Below are 16424 nucleotides of genomic sequence, written 5' to 3' on the forward strand. Positions count from 1 at the left end.
GCCCTAAATTCATTAATTGTTCTATTAAAAAAAAGTAGAATAAAATTGGAAGTCTGTGATTCGAATTCAGTAGCTTTTGGTCCACTAAACAAAAATAATTGGGTGTCAGGGAAAATTCTTTTTATGACCTGAACTTGAAAAATCTGAAAGGCAGTCTATCTTTAATTTATTTTAAAATGAATTCACTGTGATATAGGATAAACATTATATTCACGTATTAGTAAGAAATATAAAAGCATCTTTTAAAAAACACACACATTAAATTGCAAGTTTATTCTCTATGTATAAATTTTTCTCTTGCTCCTGTCCTGATGTATTCTATACACCCATATACTCATGTTTGCAGTGGCCTATAAACAGAGGTTCTGCCTGAATGCCACGTCTAGAGATAAAGAAAAAGAAGAGTAGAGAGAAAATAATGTCATTCTTTCATGCCACTTTAACACTGAACAAACTGCAACAAAATAGCAAGGCTAAAGATAATTCAGTTGAAAAGGAAGATGACTTATATGCTGTATGCAAATATACTACTTTGCAATGGTGAGTGTCTTATCAGTACCTTATCATTTTACAGCGGAAGTCCTGTAGACGAGGAAAGGCCTTATCCACACTAGATGTCTGCTCTTCATTACTCCATAACCTCTCAGCAGCTGCACTTGCTCTGGGCCTGTACATGCAAGCATAGCGTAAAATAAAAAACAAATTAATGTTTAGTTGATGTACGTTTTTGAGCCCATTATTTTGACAATATAGTCACTGTTTCAGGGCGGCACGGTGGTGTAGTGGTTAGCGCTGTCGCCTCACAGCAAGAAGGTCCGGGTTCGAGCCCCGTGGCTGACAAGGGCCTTTCTGTGTGGAGTTTGCATGTTCTCCCCGTGTCCGCGTGGGTTTCCTCCGGGTGCTCCGTTTTCCCCCACAGTCCAAAGACATGCAGGTTAGGTTAACTGGTGACTCTAAATTGACCGTAGGTGTGAATGTGAGTGTGAATGGTTGTCTGTATGTGTCAGCCCTGTGATGACCTGGCAACTTGTCCAGGGTGTACCCCGCCTTTCACCCGTAGTCAGCTGGGATAGGCTCCAGCTTGCCTGCGACCCTGTAGAACAGGATAAAGCGGCTAGAGATAATGAGATGAGATGAGTCACTGTTTCACATCACTTCTCTCACCATAGGCGTGGACTGAGATTGGCTGCATCCACATATTCTCCCCACATGCAGACCTCACCACCAATCACCAGCTTCTTCTGCTCTTCTGTACCTGAACACAATAACATGCACAATAAACAGGAAAGCACTGCAAGTTGAAATAGTCAGCAGTAAATTAGGCTTTCAGACAAGCTGTACACTGTCAGAAACAGGGGTTCAGTAGGAGTCCATTTCTGTCCCCCAAGGTACAATCTACACTGATGTACCCCCAGGGCTCATTATTGGACTTCAAGGTAACTATGTGTACCTTTTTAGGGTCAAAAAGATACATAGTTCCCAATCACTATATATATATATATACCGGTATATATGGTACAAATAAGTACCTTAGAGGGTACTGCCCCAGTGACAAGCTGTTATACTCCTAAAGGTACAATATCCATCCATCCATCCATCCATCCATTCATCATCTGGAGCCGCTTATCCTGTCCTACAGGGTCGCAGGCAAGCTGGAGCCTATCCCAGCTGACTACGGGCGAGAGGCGGGTTACACCCTGGACAAGTCACCAGGTCATCACAGGGTTGACACATAGACACAGACAGGGGTTAAATTGGGATTGGTTATGTGGGGGGGCTCTGCCTCGTACCCGCCCCTGCCCCCGCCGCCCTGCCCCAATATACTTTTTGGAAAATAACCCTCTAATTTGATAACCATATCATATTGCACAGAGATATACACCTTATCTGTGTGTTGTAGGCCTATGTGTGTCTTGTAGTGCCCCCCTACACATTATGGCAGTTTGAATGTAGATTGGTTGGCCAATGTAACAGATTGTACAGGTTGTTGTACATTGGTTTGAAGGAAATGATTAGTGGGGGGTCTGGGGGTCCTCCCCCAGAAGTTTTTTATTATCATACATGTTATTTGCTGAATTCTGGTGCATTTTAATAAGTTGTTAGCTGACTTTACAGAGGTAGGTTGAGCAATATCATGTTAAATCTTGTCACATGCCTACAGGTGAAAAATGTGAAGGAGAAATGTTCAGTGAGAAAATTTGAAGGCTTGCACAATCTTAAACCAAAACAGTTTATTTATTTTGGAGGATAAATGTTAAATATGCCAAAACACTGTCAGTCAAATTGTCAATCAAATATATTCATGCAGTGAATGCAACCAAATACAAACAACACTATAACATTGGAAGCATTTATTATTATTGTTATTATTATGTATTCAATTATTTATTTGGCATGTGGTGCTTTTTGTATTGTCTAGAACATACATAAGATGAGCATATTATAGCAGCAAAATAGAAGCACAATCATTTGAATGCAGCAGTTTTGCTGCATTCAAATGATTGTGCTTCTATTTTGCTGCTATAATATGCTCATCTTATGTATGTTCTAGACAATACAAAAAGCACCACATGCCAAATAAATAATTGAATACATAATAATAACAATAATAATTACACTAATAATACACTAATAATATTAAAATAAATAATAATAAATTAACATTAAATTAAATATTAACAATAAATAATAAAACACTAATAATATTAACAATACAGTGAACATAATCATTATCATATTTTTTATTATTAAAAACAAAATATCAAATAATACTGAAGAGGGGAAAAAATAATACTGATCTAAATATGTTGTGTTTTTATTTTTAGACAGTATGTGTTAACACATACTGTCTAAAAATAAAAACACAACATATTTAGATCAGTATTATTTTTCCCCTCTTCAGTATTATTTGATATTTTGTTTTTAATAATAAAAAATATGATAATGATTATGTTCACTGTATTGTTAATATTATTAGTAGTAGTTGTAACAGCAGTAGAAGTATGTGACTATTTTGTAGCGCACTAATATCACTTCCAGAAAAAATTCTGTATGCAGGTAAAAGGGGAGACGGTGTACGGAGAAAATTATAAACAAGTCACAACGCTGAAACACAAACCCAAAAACCCGCAAACCACGACTTCTGATTTTTTTTTAAAGCAAGCTCACAAAAAAAGAAACCCCAAAGTCGCTTATAAAAAGCGGAATTGGCAACCCATGCAGTGTTCCAGAAACCAGAATCTCTGATCGCAAGTTCTGTTCTAAATAGCTTTGACAGGTCGTCTTGTTATCAGGAAAACTATGATCTATCTCATAAAAGTCATGGGTTTATTGATTAATAAAACGATATTTAATTATTCAGAACTGAAAATCGTGAAAAGGGTTTGTTGCTTTTGATGTGTGTGTGATCATATGCCATCCGCTCCGAGCTTATGTGCCGGGCTCAGCCCCGGACAGCCCCGGCCCAATTTAACCCCTGGACACAGACAACCATTCACACTCACATTCACACCTACGGTCAATTTAGAGTCACCAGTTAACCTAACCTGCATGTCTTTGGACTGTGGAGGAAACCGGAGCACCTGGAGGAAACCCACGTGGACACGGGGAGAACATGCAAACTCTACACAGAAAGGCCCTTGTCAGCTGCTGGGCTTGAAACCAGGACCTTCTTGCTGTGAGGCGACAGTGCCACTACACCACCGTGCCGCCAAAGGTACAATAATGTACTTTATTTTCTGAGAGTGTGGTGTCACAGCCAGGTCCTTGGCAGAATAGAGTTTATTTTCACTTTTCTGAACCAAATTTGACTTTGATGTGCTTCAGAACATGGGACTGTGTTCAATTAGGCAAACTAGCTTTCAACCAGGCAAAATAGCTAAGTGCTATGGGCCTCCAGAGCTGCAATTACAAAAACAAATCTAAAAGGCAAATATTGCTTTTTGTAATATGCAAAGACTGTGAAATTTAAAATTCATGCAATTCTTTTTCAAATACTGTACAGACAGTCTACCAACCAACTGCCCATCATTTAACCAATATCATGAAATGCACCAGTTTGTAGGACCAGAGAGATTTCAGACACAAGTTAATTTATAACTACCCAGACCAGCAGGATATGCCATTAGAAACCTCTCTCCCTGCCTATTCATGCAGCTCTGCACATTCAGGAGGCTTTGGGGCTGCACACTGTTGGCTTAGCACAGTCCTGGCCAAACCTGATCATGGCTGAAGTACCAGGGAAGTGGTTATGCACACATACATTCACACAATCTTTTACGCCTCGGGGCAATTTACCGGTAGCATAGTTAATCCACCTCCTGGCATGTATTTGGGAAGTTGGAGGAAACCGGAGAACCTGGAGGAAACCCACATAGGCACATGGAGAACATGCAACACCACACAGACAGTAACTCAAGCTCAGGTTCGAATCGTGGACCATTCCATATTTTGATGAAGAAGAAGGCTTATACTAGGAGTCAGTGGCTTTAATTTTCACCTTGCTTCTTAGCTCATCAGACTGGAGGAAAAAGTGCATGACGGGGTGAGAGAATAGAAATCTATGGCAAACATATATTCACTGGCCACTTTATTAGGAACACCTGAATACCTGCTCATTCATGCAGTTACCAAACCTGCCAGCAGCGGAATGCATAAAAAATGCAGACACGGGTTAAGGGCTTCGGTTAATGTTCACACCAAACATAAGAATGAGGAAGAAAAATTAAATCTCAGTTACTTTGACATTGGCATGGTTGTTGTTGTCAGACAGGTTGGTTTGAGTGTTTCAGGAACTGCTGATCTCCTGGGATTTGCACACACAACAGTCTCTATAGTTTATAGTGAGGTTTAAAAAAAAACAGTGGCAGTCATGTGCAGAAATGCCTTTTTGATGAAAGAGGTCAGGGAACGGATAAACTGTTTCTAGCTGACGGGAAGGCTTGGTAACTCAAATAAGCACACTTTGGTGAGCAAAAAAGGATCTCACAATTGCACAGGATGCTGCTACTACACACTGAAGGAACATGAATTAAAACATGAGTGAGCATGTGCATCACCTGTTCCTGTCTTATTCTATACAAGAGTCTATATCATCACCTGATTTCTCATATGAGCATTCTAATTAACAATTATTCCACGAAATCGAGTCATACATGAGCTGATAGCCAATGAGGTGCGTAGCACCGAGTCATATGCGTACGATGAGATTGAGTGGAATAACTGTTTTATTCTATCCACACTCACTGGATTTTGAGAAACAGAGCATTTTTATTTTTTGCAAATTCAATAAATAAAAACTTTATACAAAATGCCAGACAAAATCATTTCAGCTTAGAATCTAAACCAACCGATGAAATGACAGGAGCAATTTGTGAAAAATGCTCTAATAATATCCATCCATTATCTTGTGAAGGAAATTTAGTGAATGAACATTCCTATTCTCTGTGTTTCTGTGTGTTGAGCTCAAGTGGCCTAGTGTACTGAGAAAAGTTGTTTTTCCACATGCTGTAATCGCCTTTCTGTGGCCTTGGCTGGTGATAAGCAGGGTGTCTGGGTTCTCCCTAACCATGCATATGCCTGCACATCCCAGAGCATGCCAGGTGCACGCTTTAACAAAGCTTCATAGAAAATCTTGAGCCAATCACATGAAGACGCGAGCAATAAGCGAATGCCTTTAGAGTATAATAGATAACAGCCACTAAACCACAACTCAGAGTGCGCGTACTCTCGGCATCATCAGAAGTGGTGTCTTCTTCTTCTTCTTCTCTTCTTTTTCCTTTTCTATTTTATATGTCTGTTTTATATGATCTACTATAATAAATAACTGAAAAGACAACTGCTAAGCGTTCTGAAGTGTTTATTGGAAGTTTCCATTACAATTTGTAGCCACTTATCCGGTTCTACAGGGTTGCAAGCAAGCTGGAGCCTATCCCAGCTGACTATGGGCGAAAGGCGGGGTGCACCCTGGACAAGTCACCAGGTTATCGCAGGGCTGACGCAGAGACAAACAACCATTCACACTCACATTCACACCTACGGTCAATTTAGAGTCACCAATTAACCTAACCTGCATGTCTTTGGACTGTGGAGGAAACCCACGCAGACAACATGCAGACTCCACACAGAAAGGCCCTTGCCAGCTGCTGGGCTCAAACCCAGGACCTTCTTGCTGTGAGGCAACAGTGCTAACCACTACACCACCATGCCACCGCTCTAATAATAATTCTTGAAAAAAAAAAAAAAAACGTTTTTACCATCAAATACTTTCATTCCATATTTTGTTGCTTTTTTGTATTTTTTGGGATTTTGTTTTTGAGTAGAGTTTTTATTCTGTCTTCGGTTGGTTCAGCGACATGCTCTGCCATTTTATTTTTCTCTACTCATGGTATATGAGCTGATAGCCTAGTAATAGAGTAGCCAATCAGAACACACGATTGCTCATATCCAGTGAATGTGGATAGAATAAAGCTGAATACCGTATGTGTAAATCATGGGCGGCACGGTGGTGTAGTGGTTAGCGTTGTCGCCTCACAGCAAGAAGATCCGGGTTCGAGCCCCGTGGCTGATGAGGGCCTTTCTGTGTGGACTTCGCATGTTCTCCTTGTGTCCGCGTGGGTTTCCTCCGGGTGCTCCGGTTTCTCCCACAGTCCAAAGACATGCAGGTTAGGTTAACTGGTGACTCTAAATTGACCGTAGGTGTGAATGTGAGTGTGAATGGTTGTCTGTGTCTATGTGTCAGCCCTGTGATGACCTGGCGACTTGTCCAGGGTGTACCCTGCCGTTCGCCCGTAGTCAGCTGGGATAGGCTCCAGCTTGCCTGCGACCCTGTAGGACAGGATAAAGCAGCTACAGATAATGAGATGAGGTGAGACATTTCATCTTTATCAGTATACCGAATTTTCCACCTCAGACTTGCAGCTCTTTAAGATATTTCAGGTTTTTCCTTTCAGATAACGCACTGCCTATTCCTCAGTAATTTCCTTTCTCATCGACAATTAGTAAAGCTTTTTCAGAGCTTCCTCAGACTAGGACTTGGAAAAGAATGATAATGAAGAAGTGCTGACAGCCACCAGGATGTGAGAAATTATGGGACATGGTTAGTGTTATGTATCACTTCAACACAAAGCACACATTTTAAACAGAAGGTCAAAACCACTGCATTGCAAGCCATCACACAGCACACCACTACACACAGATTGCTGTGCACTTCAAGCCTGACCCCTAAAGGAGAGCGGGCGCACGGTGTAGTAGCGAGCCCAGTTGTGTGTGGGTCCAGGCAGGTCCAGATAGAATGGCGCTGCCAGGATGACCTTCAATCCGGCCTTAGCCACCTCACGCACCTTACACAGGTAGCATCCTCTTTTCCACACTTCCACCACATATTGATCCCTGCTCTAGAACATATGGTGAACATATATACTCGTTCTGTATGTTCATAAGGCGATCAAAGTACTTTGCATGCATGCATGACATATAAGAAATGCTTTAAAGTAGAAAGGAGGCACTGTTAAACTTACTCGCTTGTAGTGATCAAAAACATCTTGCCAAACAATAGACGTCTTGTTCAAGGCAGCAGTGATGTTCCTAATACTAAAATAAAAAAAAAGTGGATTATATTTTGCTTCACTTAAAGACTTGCTAGTTTATAAACAATTCAAAATTCACATAATTGCAGGTAAGTACTGAATCTAACTCCTGTGCATGCATAATCTCTGGGTAGTTTCATCTACTTTTTACTAACAAACTTTCTATATCTTATTAGAGAAGCAAGTTAGACACTCGCATCTGGAAAAAGTTACCGTACATCTTCAGTATTGTTCCCTCTCATCCCTTACCGTTCCATGTAAAAAGACTCCAGTTTGGTGTAATCATGCCCGAAGCCCATCTTTGCCATAAATGCCTGCACATTAGGATTTGATTTCCTATTAAAAGCCACATTGATATGCAGTGACAGCTCTGTTAGTTTAAAACTAATCACCCAAACCATTGATAACCACACAAACTAAAAGCAGTGCACTTTTTGCATATTCTTACCAGCACGTGAAGTCAACCTCATCGCCCCCAAGGTGAACAAAGGAGTCAGGAAATACAGAGGCTACCTCTTTAAAGAGGCTGCTCATGAAATGGTAACTGGAGCTCAGAGTTGGGTTGATGGGGCCAAATGTTCCCGAGGGAACGGTTCTCTTGTAGCAGGGCGTCAGCAGGTCTGGCTGTCCTGAAAAGAAGCATACGGCAAAAAAAAAAAAAAAAGAGAGACAGTGAAGCTTTATTTGCACTCTGTGAAGCCATTCTTAATTTTTTTTTTAGAATTTGCTTACTGTGCAAAATCATATTTAGTCTGTGATCATAAATGTATGTTTCCTGCATAAACGTGTTTCATACCTTTCCCCCATGACTGAGTGTGTGCTGGAGAATCAAACTCTGGCACCACTCTGATTCCTCGGAATCTTGCATGAGCGATCACCCTCCTCACATCTGATTGTGTGTAAATGTGAGTTACAGGGTGAAAGGCTCCCTAAATCAGAAGCAAGGCGAGAGATCATTCAGTCATCTACAACTAAGGTGGCAATAATTCTGAGCACTGTACCAAATCCAAAACACAAAAGGTAGTGAATTAAAAGTTTGAATTCAATCTTGAATTCACTATCCCTGGGGATTTATCAGTTGGAATAAACAAACAAACAAACAAATAAATAGCAGGGTGGCACGGTGGTGTAGTGGTTAGCACTGTTGCCTCACAGCAAGAAGGTTCTGGGTTCGAGCCCAGCAGCTGACAGGGGCCTTTCTGTGTGGAGTTTACATATTCTCCCCGTGGTTCCTCCAGGTGCGCCGGTTTCCCCCACAGTCCAAAGACATGCAGGTTAGGTTAACTAGTGGCACTAAATTGACTGTAGGTGTGAGTGTGAATGGTTATTTGTCTCTATGTGTCAGCCCTGCAATAACCTGGCAACTTGTCCAGGGTGCACCCCGCCTCTCGCCCGTAGTCAACTGGGATAGGCTCCAGCTTACCCACAACCCTGCACAGGATAAGTGGTTACAGATAATGGATGGAAATAACACATTAGTTATCACAGTTAAGCTGTGCATGTTCACACAGCAAACTTTAAAAGCACTCCTCACTCAAGTCCTGAAAATATGATCAGTTACAGCTTGCAGTAATGTTTATTCAGCAGCAGGTTTCTTACCAAGACCACCAACATATCTATCTATCTATCTATCTATCTATCTATCTATCTATCTATCTATATATATATATATATATATATATGATATAAGATATTTATAATTTGGGCTGGAGTTCTTCATTCCCAAAGCTTTTGTTAATATCAGTCAACACACATTTAACCTTTGTGGACTGGTGCACATTTGCAGCTAATTAGGTAGTTAATATAAAATAAAAACATAACTTAATGCTAGAATGCTGCATAATGGATGACTTCACTTTCATTTCGTAGTCAACAGGAACAAAGATGAAGCATGGAAAACATGGTCATTTTTCCTTATCGACACATTTTGCCTCAGGAAAGCAGAATAAAGAGCTGCTGTTTAAGTGGGCTCGCTCATCAGCATAGCGCTCCAAGGCATAGCTGCATATACTGCTCTGGGTGTGTATATATATATATATATATATATATATATATATATATATATATATATATATATATATATATATATATATATATATATGTATATATATATATATATATATATATATATATATATATATATGTGTGTGTGTGTGTGTGTGTGTGTGTGTGTGTGTGTGTGTGCACGTGTGTGTACACTGCTTCAGATGGGTTAAATGCAGAGGAGGAATTTCATTGTGTGCTTAAGTCTGTGTTTGAGTGTACGTGTGATAAATAAAGGCTTCTTGTTGTTGCTATTATTGTTATTATATAACTGACAAAAACAACAAAAAAGTTTTTTGAGGTTTTTGTTTGTTTGTTTGTTTGTTTGTTTGTTTGTTTGTTTGTTTGTTTGTTTGTTTTTAAATAGACCAGCCAGAAACAGTAAGAAATTTCTTGTAAAAAGACAAACAAACAAACACAGTATAAATATTTGCATACTTCTAGAAATGCTACCTAATATTACCTAATATTTGAGTCCAGCAGTTTTCAACTTTGTTAATGATATTCTAACATCTAAACTTTAAACTTTAACCCAACTTCACATATAGATTATAAGCACATTAAATAATAAAGAAACAAACAAAAAAATCAGATAATACTGTGTGTGTGTGTGTGGGGGGGGGGGGGGGGGCATTTTTTTTTTACCCTGCAAAACATAAATGCATTGAAAATGTGGACAAGAGCAGTACAATGTTCAAACTTCACCCAGTTTAGTGTTTGACTTTCATGTTTGGATTCTGCAGGCAGGTCCATGTTTAAATCTTGTAAACTCGCCATTGTGCTTGTTAGTTCCAGCCTTATTTCCAGCAATTGTCAAGTTAATTGAATTTGATTGTCTAATTTGCGTAAATGAAATGGAGAACACTGTATTCTGATGAAACTAACATCATCAGGTTAAATCGCAAATGCTGCTTTCTGAAATGGACCACACACACACACACACACACACACACACACCTCTAGATACAGTACCTTGTTACTCAAATCAGGATGAGTGTGGCTCTGGTAAGGGAAAGAAGGATCATCCACAATGTGCCAGTGAAATACATTGAATTTATTATAAGCCATGGCATCCTACAAAAAAAAAGTACATAAAAGTTCTACATGCTAGTTGTCACTATTCGTATTCATAATAATTCTTAAAATTATATAATAATAAGATCAGATAGAAAAATAATGATGTACTTACCAAAGTCTTCAATATAGCATTTACTGGTAAATAGTGCCTTGACGTGTCCAGCAAAAGCCCTCTAAATGGAAATCGTGGGAAGTCTTCAATTTCTGTTGTATTTACAAAATACTGCATAAAAGAATAAAGTTAAATGAAGCTTCAATATCGTTAATGAGGGCTTAAACACTGGTACTTTTTTTCCCAATCTTTAAAGTTGATGGCACCCTGACTATATTTATTTATCCCTTTATTGACTACTCACTGAGTTATAATCATCTTGGTACACCAGCTGACTAAAGGACTCCAGACCTGTTTGTAAAGAAGGATTCATTTTAAAGGTGCACTCTGTCATATTTCTTGAAATTATATAATAATGCAATTAAAATAAATTATGCCTTGCAGTGAATCTGGATAAATTTCACCCCCAGTTGGTTCAGTTCTGACTCCTTTTCATAAAAGCAAAATCTGCATGTAGCAAAATTACAACCTGCTCCTTGAAGTGTTTGATTTTAAATTACTATTCAGAAGGAAACAAAATAAACATTTGAGGAAAAGGATTCAGCACTGAAAATGGCAATAGACACGCTGTACCTCTCAGGGCTCCCCACACTGACTCTGCTCTTAACACAGCTTGACCTGCCGACACACTCAGGTTATCTAAAGAAGGGGAAAAAATGAGTATTGTAATTATTTTTGGATGAAAACATGCACTTTAGAAGCACTTAAAAAAAAAGTAAAACTGGATATAGTCAGCTGGAGAGGACGAGTGAAGTGTGTGTGGTTATTGATTGAAGTGGAAAACTGAGCTGGTGAACTTTAGGTCATTATATTAAGGTCAGACTGTGGAAATGGGACAAGAAGCTGTTGGAGATCCACTTCATGCCTTGATCCTGTGCATTTGGCAATGTACTGATGTCTGTTAACCCTTTGATGCAAAACATATGCACACCCCTTCTAATGCACAACATGGGTCAAAAATGACCCGCATTCATTTTCCAGGTTATTTCATGCTGACTGAGATTTTCTTTGCTCTATCTTTTGAAATAAATTTATTTTATGATTGAATATTCCAAGTATTCTTTAAATATCTTGTTTTTAATTACCACAAATCATTAATTTAATTTTTTCTTTCCTACTTTATGAACAAAAATACTTTTTATATTACTACACATGGGTCATCCAAGTGTGATTTAAAATTAAATGTCTTAATACTATAATCATAATTTGTTTCAAGTAATTACTTTAGCAGTGAATGGGGCCAGTTATTTATTTATTTATTAACTATGTAGTTAGCTAAGCCAACTACAGTAAAATTAGCTAACTAAAGTAGAATATGTCAACAGCTCGGTAGCTAATAGTAATTACTTGTAACTTTCTGACAAGTAATCGACTCACTCTCAAGGGAACCTAAACATAATCAATTTTTTTCTAAGGTAATGTTAGAACAATTGAAAAACATTACTTACATGCAGTGGCGGTTCTAGACCAAAATTACTAGGGGGGCCGAGGTGGGGCCAGTGTTTTTTCAGGGGGGCACATATGGACAAAACATGGCAATATTTAAGCATTCAAAATGTTTTGTTTAGTTTATTTAAAACCAAAACAAAATACATTGAGCATAAATACAATGAGATAAACATTCTGTCTCAATACCCTAAACATAAAATAAATTGTGCTCAATAAATCTTAAAACCATGTTTCTCTTTTTTGTAAAATAAGATTTCTATTTTTGCATACAATGAACCTTTTCTTCACATGTGGCTGCACTGGAGTGTCGTCCAAGCACTTGCTGATATCTGGAGAAAGATGAATACAGTAAATATGAGAGTGCTACTGAGAACAACATTTATTTATCATTATTCATTTATTAATTTATTATTATATCTATTATTTGTATTTTATATTTATTAATTATTATTCAGACTTCACACTTTCAGGGTAGGCTATATGAATTGTAGGCCAACACTGCTCACACACACGCATTTGTTCAACATCACAAACCTGATGGTGCTGTACTTGATATGCATGGTGAATCTGGTTGTCCCAATGACTCGTTGGGTTGTCCCTCATTCTGTCCCTCAATCTGATCCTGAATGTCTTCATCCTCACTCTCAGATTGCCTTTCAGATGCCTCACTTTCCACCTCTCCAACCACCACCTCTGGCTCTCTCTCCACCTCTGGCTCGCTCTCCTCTTTCATAATCTTCATCTTCCTTACTCTCTCTATGTTGCTTTTTGCCAACAGGGGCAAAAAAGGACATAATGTCCTTCTTGCTCCTTTTCATGATAGCCTACAGTAGGCCTATACTAAAAAGTAAACGGAGAGGAATGTAGCCTCTACATATCACAAGGCCATTCGAGTTTTACAAGAAGGTTAAACACTGTCGGTTATTTTACCCATTTCCCAAAAATATTAAGTTAGGCTACTTATTGCTGTGCAACGCACTTTTAAGAAAGCGCAATAAAACGGATTTATTATTGTAGTGAACAACAACAGTAAAACACAGATATGTGCAAACACTGATGTTACAAAATTGAATAACTTTCCTTACCTTCGCTTCTTTGCAGTAGCCTAGTTCTTGCAGGGCTGCAGCTGTTATCTCTCACGTCCGAAGTTTACAATTCGCGCTGCTGCTGATCTTTCTGCTGCAGGTAACAGTGTGCGTGTAGCGCTTTAAGGAGTCCGTGTAGAACACTCCGTCATGTCAGTTCCGATCTTCGAGCCAGCACACATCGAAATTAATAAAGCTTATTATCTGTTCAGCACAGGGGCCACAACAGGGGCCAGGAGCAATTTTACAGGGGCACTGGCCCCCCATGGCCCCTGTTTAAAACCGCCTATGCTTACATGTATTAGATGGGCAAAGGGCGCTGTGCTGAGCTGTGAAATGTCTGACACAAGCACAATTCACAGTTCCCACCAAACGCTGGAGTAAATGCATGCGGGTCGTTTCTGACCCATATGTGTAAACTTGATGTAGAATTACAAAAGCTGTGCTTGTTCATAACTTAAGAAAGGAAAAATAAAAATGATGATTTGTGCTAAACAAAAACAAGATATTTACTGCATATTTGGAAAAGTAAATGACAAAATGAATTTATTTCAAAAGTTTATCATAGAAACACTCAGCCATACATGAAATAACCTGGGAAATGAATGCAGGTCGTTTTTGACCCATGTTGTGCATTAGAAGGGTAGTGATACAAAAAGGGTTTTTATTCAGAAAGTAAGAAAGGAAAAAAATAAAATAAGGATGTATGATTATCAAAAACAAGTTAATTGAGGAATACCTTGAATACTGAATGATGGAATTAATTTATTGCAAAGATATAGAAGGTAAAATCTCAGCCGGGTCACTTTTGACCCATGTTTTGCATCAAAGGGTTAAAACCGCTCATCAGTTTTTTTGTGTTTATTATTTCAAGCTTGCTGTGGGTCATAAGGTTAGACTTGTAGGTAAACTAGGTGGTGGAAGACAGATTTATCCATCCATCCATTATCTGTAGCCACCTATCCTGTTCTACAGGGTTGCAGGCGAGCTGGAGCCTATCCCACCTGACTATGGGTGAGAGGCGGGGTACACCCTGGACAAGTCACCAGCTCATCGCAGGGCTGACACAGAGACAAACAACCATTCACACTCACATTCACACCTACGGTCAATTTAGAGTCACCAGTTAACCTAACCTGCATGTCTTTGGACTGTGGGGGAAACCGGAGCACCCGGAGGAAACCCACGCGGACACGGGGAGAACATGCAAACTCCACACAGAAAGGCCCTCGTTGGCCATGGGGCTCGAACCCGGACCTTCTTGCCATGAGGTGACAGTGCTAACCACTACACCACCGTGCCGCCCCGACAGATTTATTTATTGACTGATTGATTTATTGATTGGTTGACAAAAGCGCTACATCTTGAAACATGACACAGTTTGGTGTTTGACTTAGTTTTCTTTTCTTTCATCCTCAACCAAAATTAATAATTATTTGATATCTACTACTGTGTAAGAAACAAAAATAACTGTATAGCTGGAATTTGTTTGTTGTTGTTGTTATGAATTAATCTTATTGGCAAAATATTACAGAAAAAGGTTCAATCATTTAAAACTTTGTCTTTGCTTTACTTTGAAAGTGGCTATGTTTGTGTATGGCTTTATTCGAGCATATATAAATATTTAGCTCCTGAGGAATTAAATTTCTTTTATGGAGGATTTTTCTTTCCTTCTTTCTTGCCAATGTTTTACATACTCACAGCTTTCATTTGAACCTTCATCAGGGTATTCATCACATCCACCACTTCTGACGCTCACTGATACTGTGAAGGGTTTGGGCTCAGGCCATGAGTTACTGAAACCTGATCATGGAATAAAATAATAAAAATAATAATAAAGGTTGTACATAAAACAAACAAACAAACAAACATGCCTTTCCATACAATACGTTTTCAGCATGCCAACATCTGCCTGTAATTAATCCAGCAGGTGTAACAAACACATTAATATCTCTTAGGAAAGGTGTGTTTTGTGATGAGTTATTGACCTGTTCCATCTGTAAAGTCGGGGAAAACGATCCTGAAGTATCTTTTGAAGGCAGCATCCAGGACAGAGCATCCACCTCGCACAGCTGAATCATTCATGTAGTTATAAGTGAACAGGTGAGGATTTAACACATAGCACTCATGAGACTGAGTGAAACGCTGCGGCATGGGCCATACTCCATACCCCTGCTTCAGTTTCACACACAGCAACAGCAAGATCAACTGCAAACGGCTCATTTAGTCTCGGGCTACAACCGCGTTACTGTCACAAAACCTAGACATGAGGTCGAACAGAGGTAGAGCTGTTCACAGCACGTAAAAATGCTGAAGAAGTGAAAACAAAGTCATGTGACACTGCGGATGAACAGCAGCGCCATTCAGTGTCCACTGGCTTTTAGTCTGAAAGTCAAATGAGGAGCTGCTTCCAGTGACACAGTATGCAGTGTGTCGAAAACAGAACTGCTGACATTGTATAGACATGGAGCATATAAATAACCTTACAGAGGCTTGCAGTGACTAATAGAGAGCTGACTGATCTCGTGGTCAAAATATTACACTACTGTGCAAAAGTCTTAGGCACATGTAAAGAAATGCTGTAGACCAAAATGACTTAAAAATAATTAAATGAAATGTTTTAACATTTAAAAATATATATATAAACAGCAATAAGCCATAATAAATGAAACAAAGTCAATATTTGGTGTGAGATGACCCTTTGCTTTAAAAAAGAAAAAATAGTAGTCTCAGGTACAATGAGGAGTGGCACGGTGGTGTAGTGGTTAGCACTGTTGCCTCACAGCAAGAAGGTTCTGGGTTCAAGCCCAGCAGCTGATAGGGGCCTTTCTGTGTGGAGTTTGCATGTTCTCTCCGTATCTGCGTGGGTTTCCTCCGGGTGCTCCAGTTTCCTCCAAAGACATGCAGATTAGGCTAATTGGTGGCTCTAAATTGACCGTAGGTGTGAATGGTTGTTTGTCTCTGTGTTTCAGCCCTGTGATGACCTGGCGTCCAGTACAATGAGTGCAGTTTGATAAGGAAATGAGCTGTAGGTTTTACTGAGCATCTACAGAACCAGCCACAGTTCTTCTG

At 39.2% G+C, this 16424-nt stretch overlaps 1 protein-coding gene across 1 annotated transcript; it reads right to left on the reverse strand.

Moving 5' to 3' along the window:
- Nucleotides 1-256: 256 nt before the first annotated feature.
- On the reverse strand, nt 257-15849 carry hexa (hexosaminidase A (alpha polypeptide)). The gene is made up of 14 exons (XM_060909495.1): nt 15341-15849; nt 15054-15155; nt 11392-11457; nt 11063-11109; nt 10819-10929; nt 10602-10703; nt 8383-8515; nt 8035-8215; nt 7836-7922; nt 7518-7590; nt 7220-7394; nt 1165-1255; nt 560-667; nt 257-382 (listed from the first exon to the last, which is right to left on the reverse strand). The coding sequence occupies exons 1-14, from the start codon at nt 15573-15575 to the stop codon at nt 319-321; spliced, it is 1575 nt and encodes a 524-aa protein (XP_060765478.1). The 5' UTR covers nt 15576-15849; the 3' UTR covers nt 257-318.
- Between the last annotated feature and the right edge of the window lie 575 nt (nt 15850-16424).

The sequence above is a fragment of the Neoarius graeffei genome, chromosome 2 (genome assembly GCF_027579695.1).
Source record: "Neoarius graeffei isolate fNeoGra1 chromosome 2, fNeoGra1.pri, whole genome shotgun sequence".
In the NCBI taxonomy this organism is placed as follows: Eukaryota; Metazoa; Chordata; class Actinopteri; order Siluriformes; family Ariidae; genus Neoarius; species Neoarius graeffei.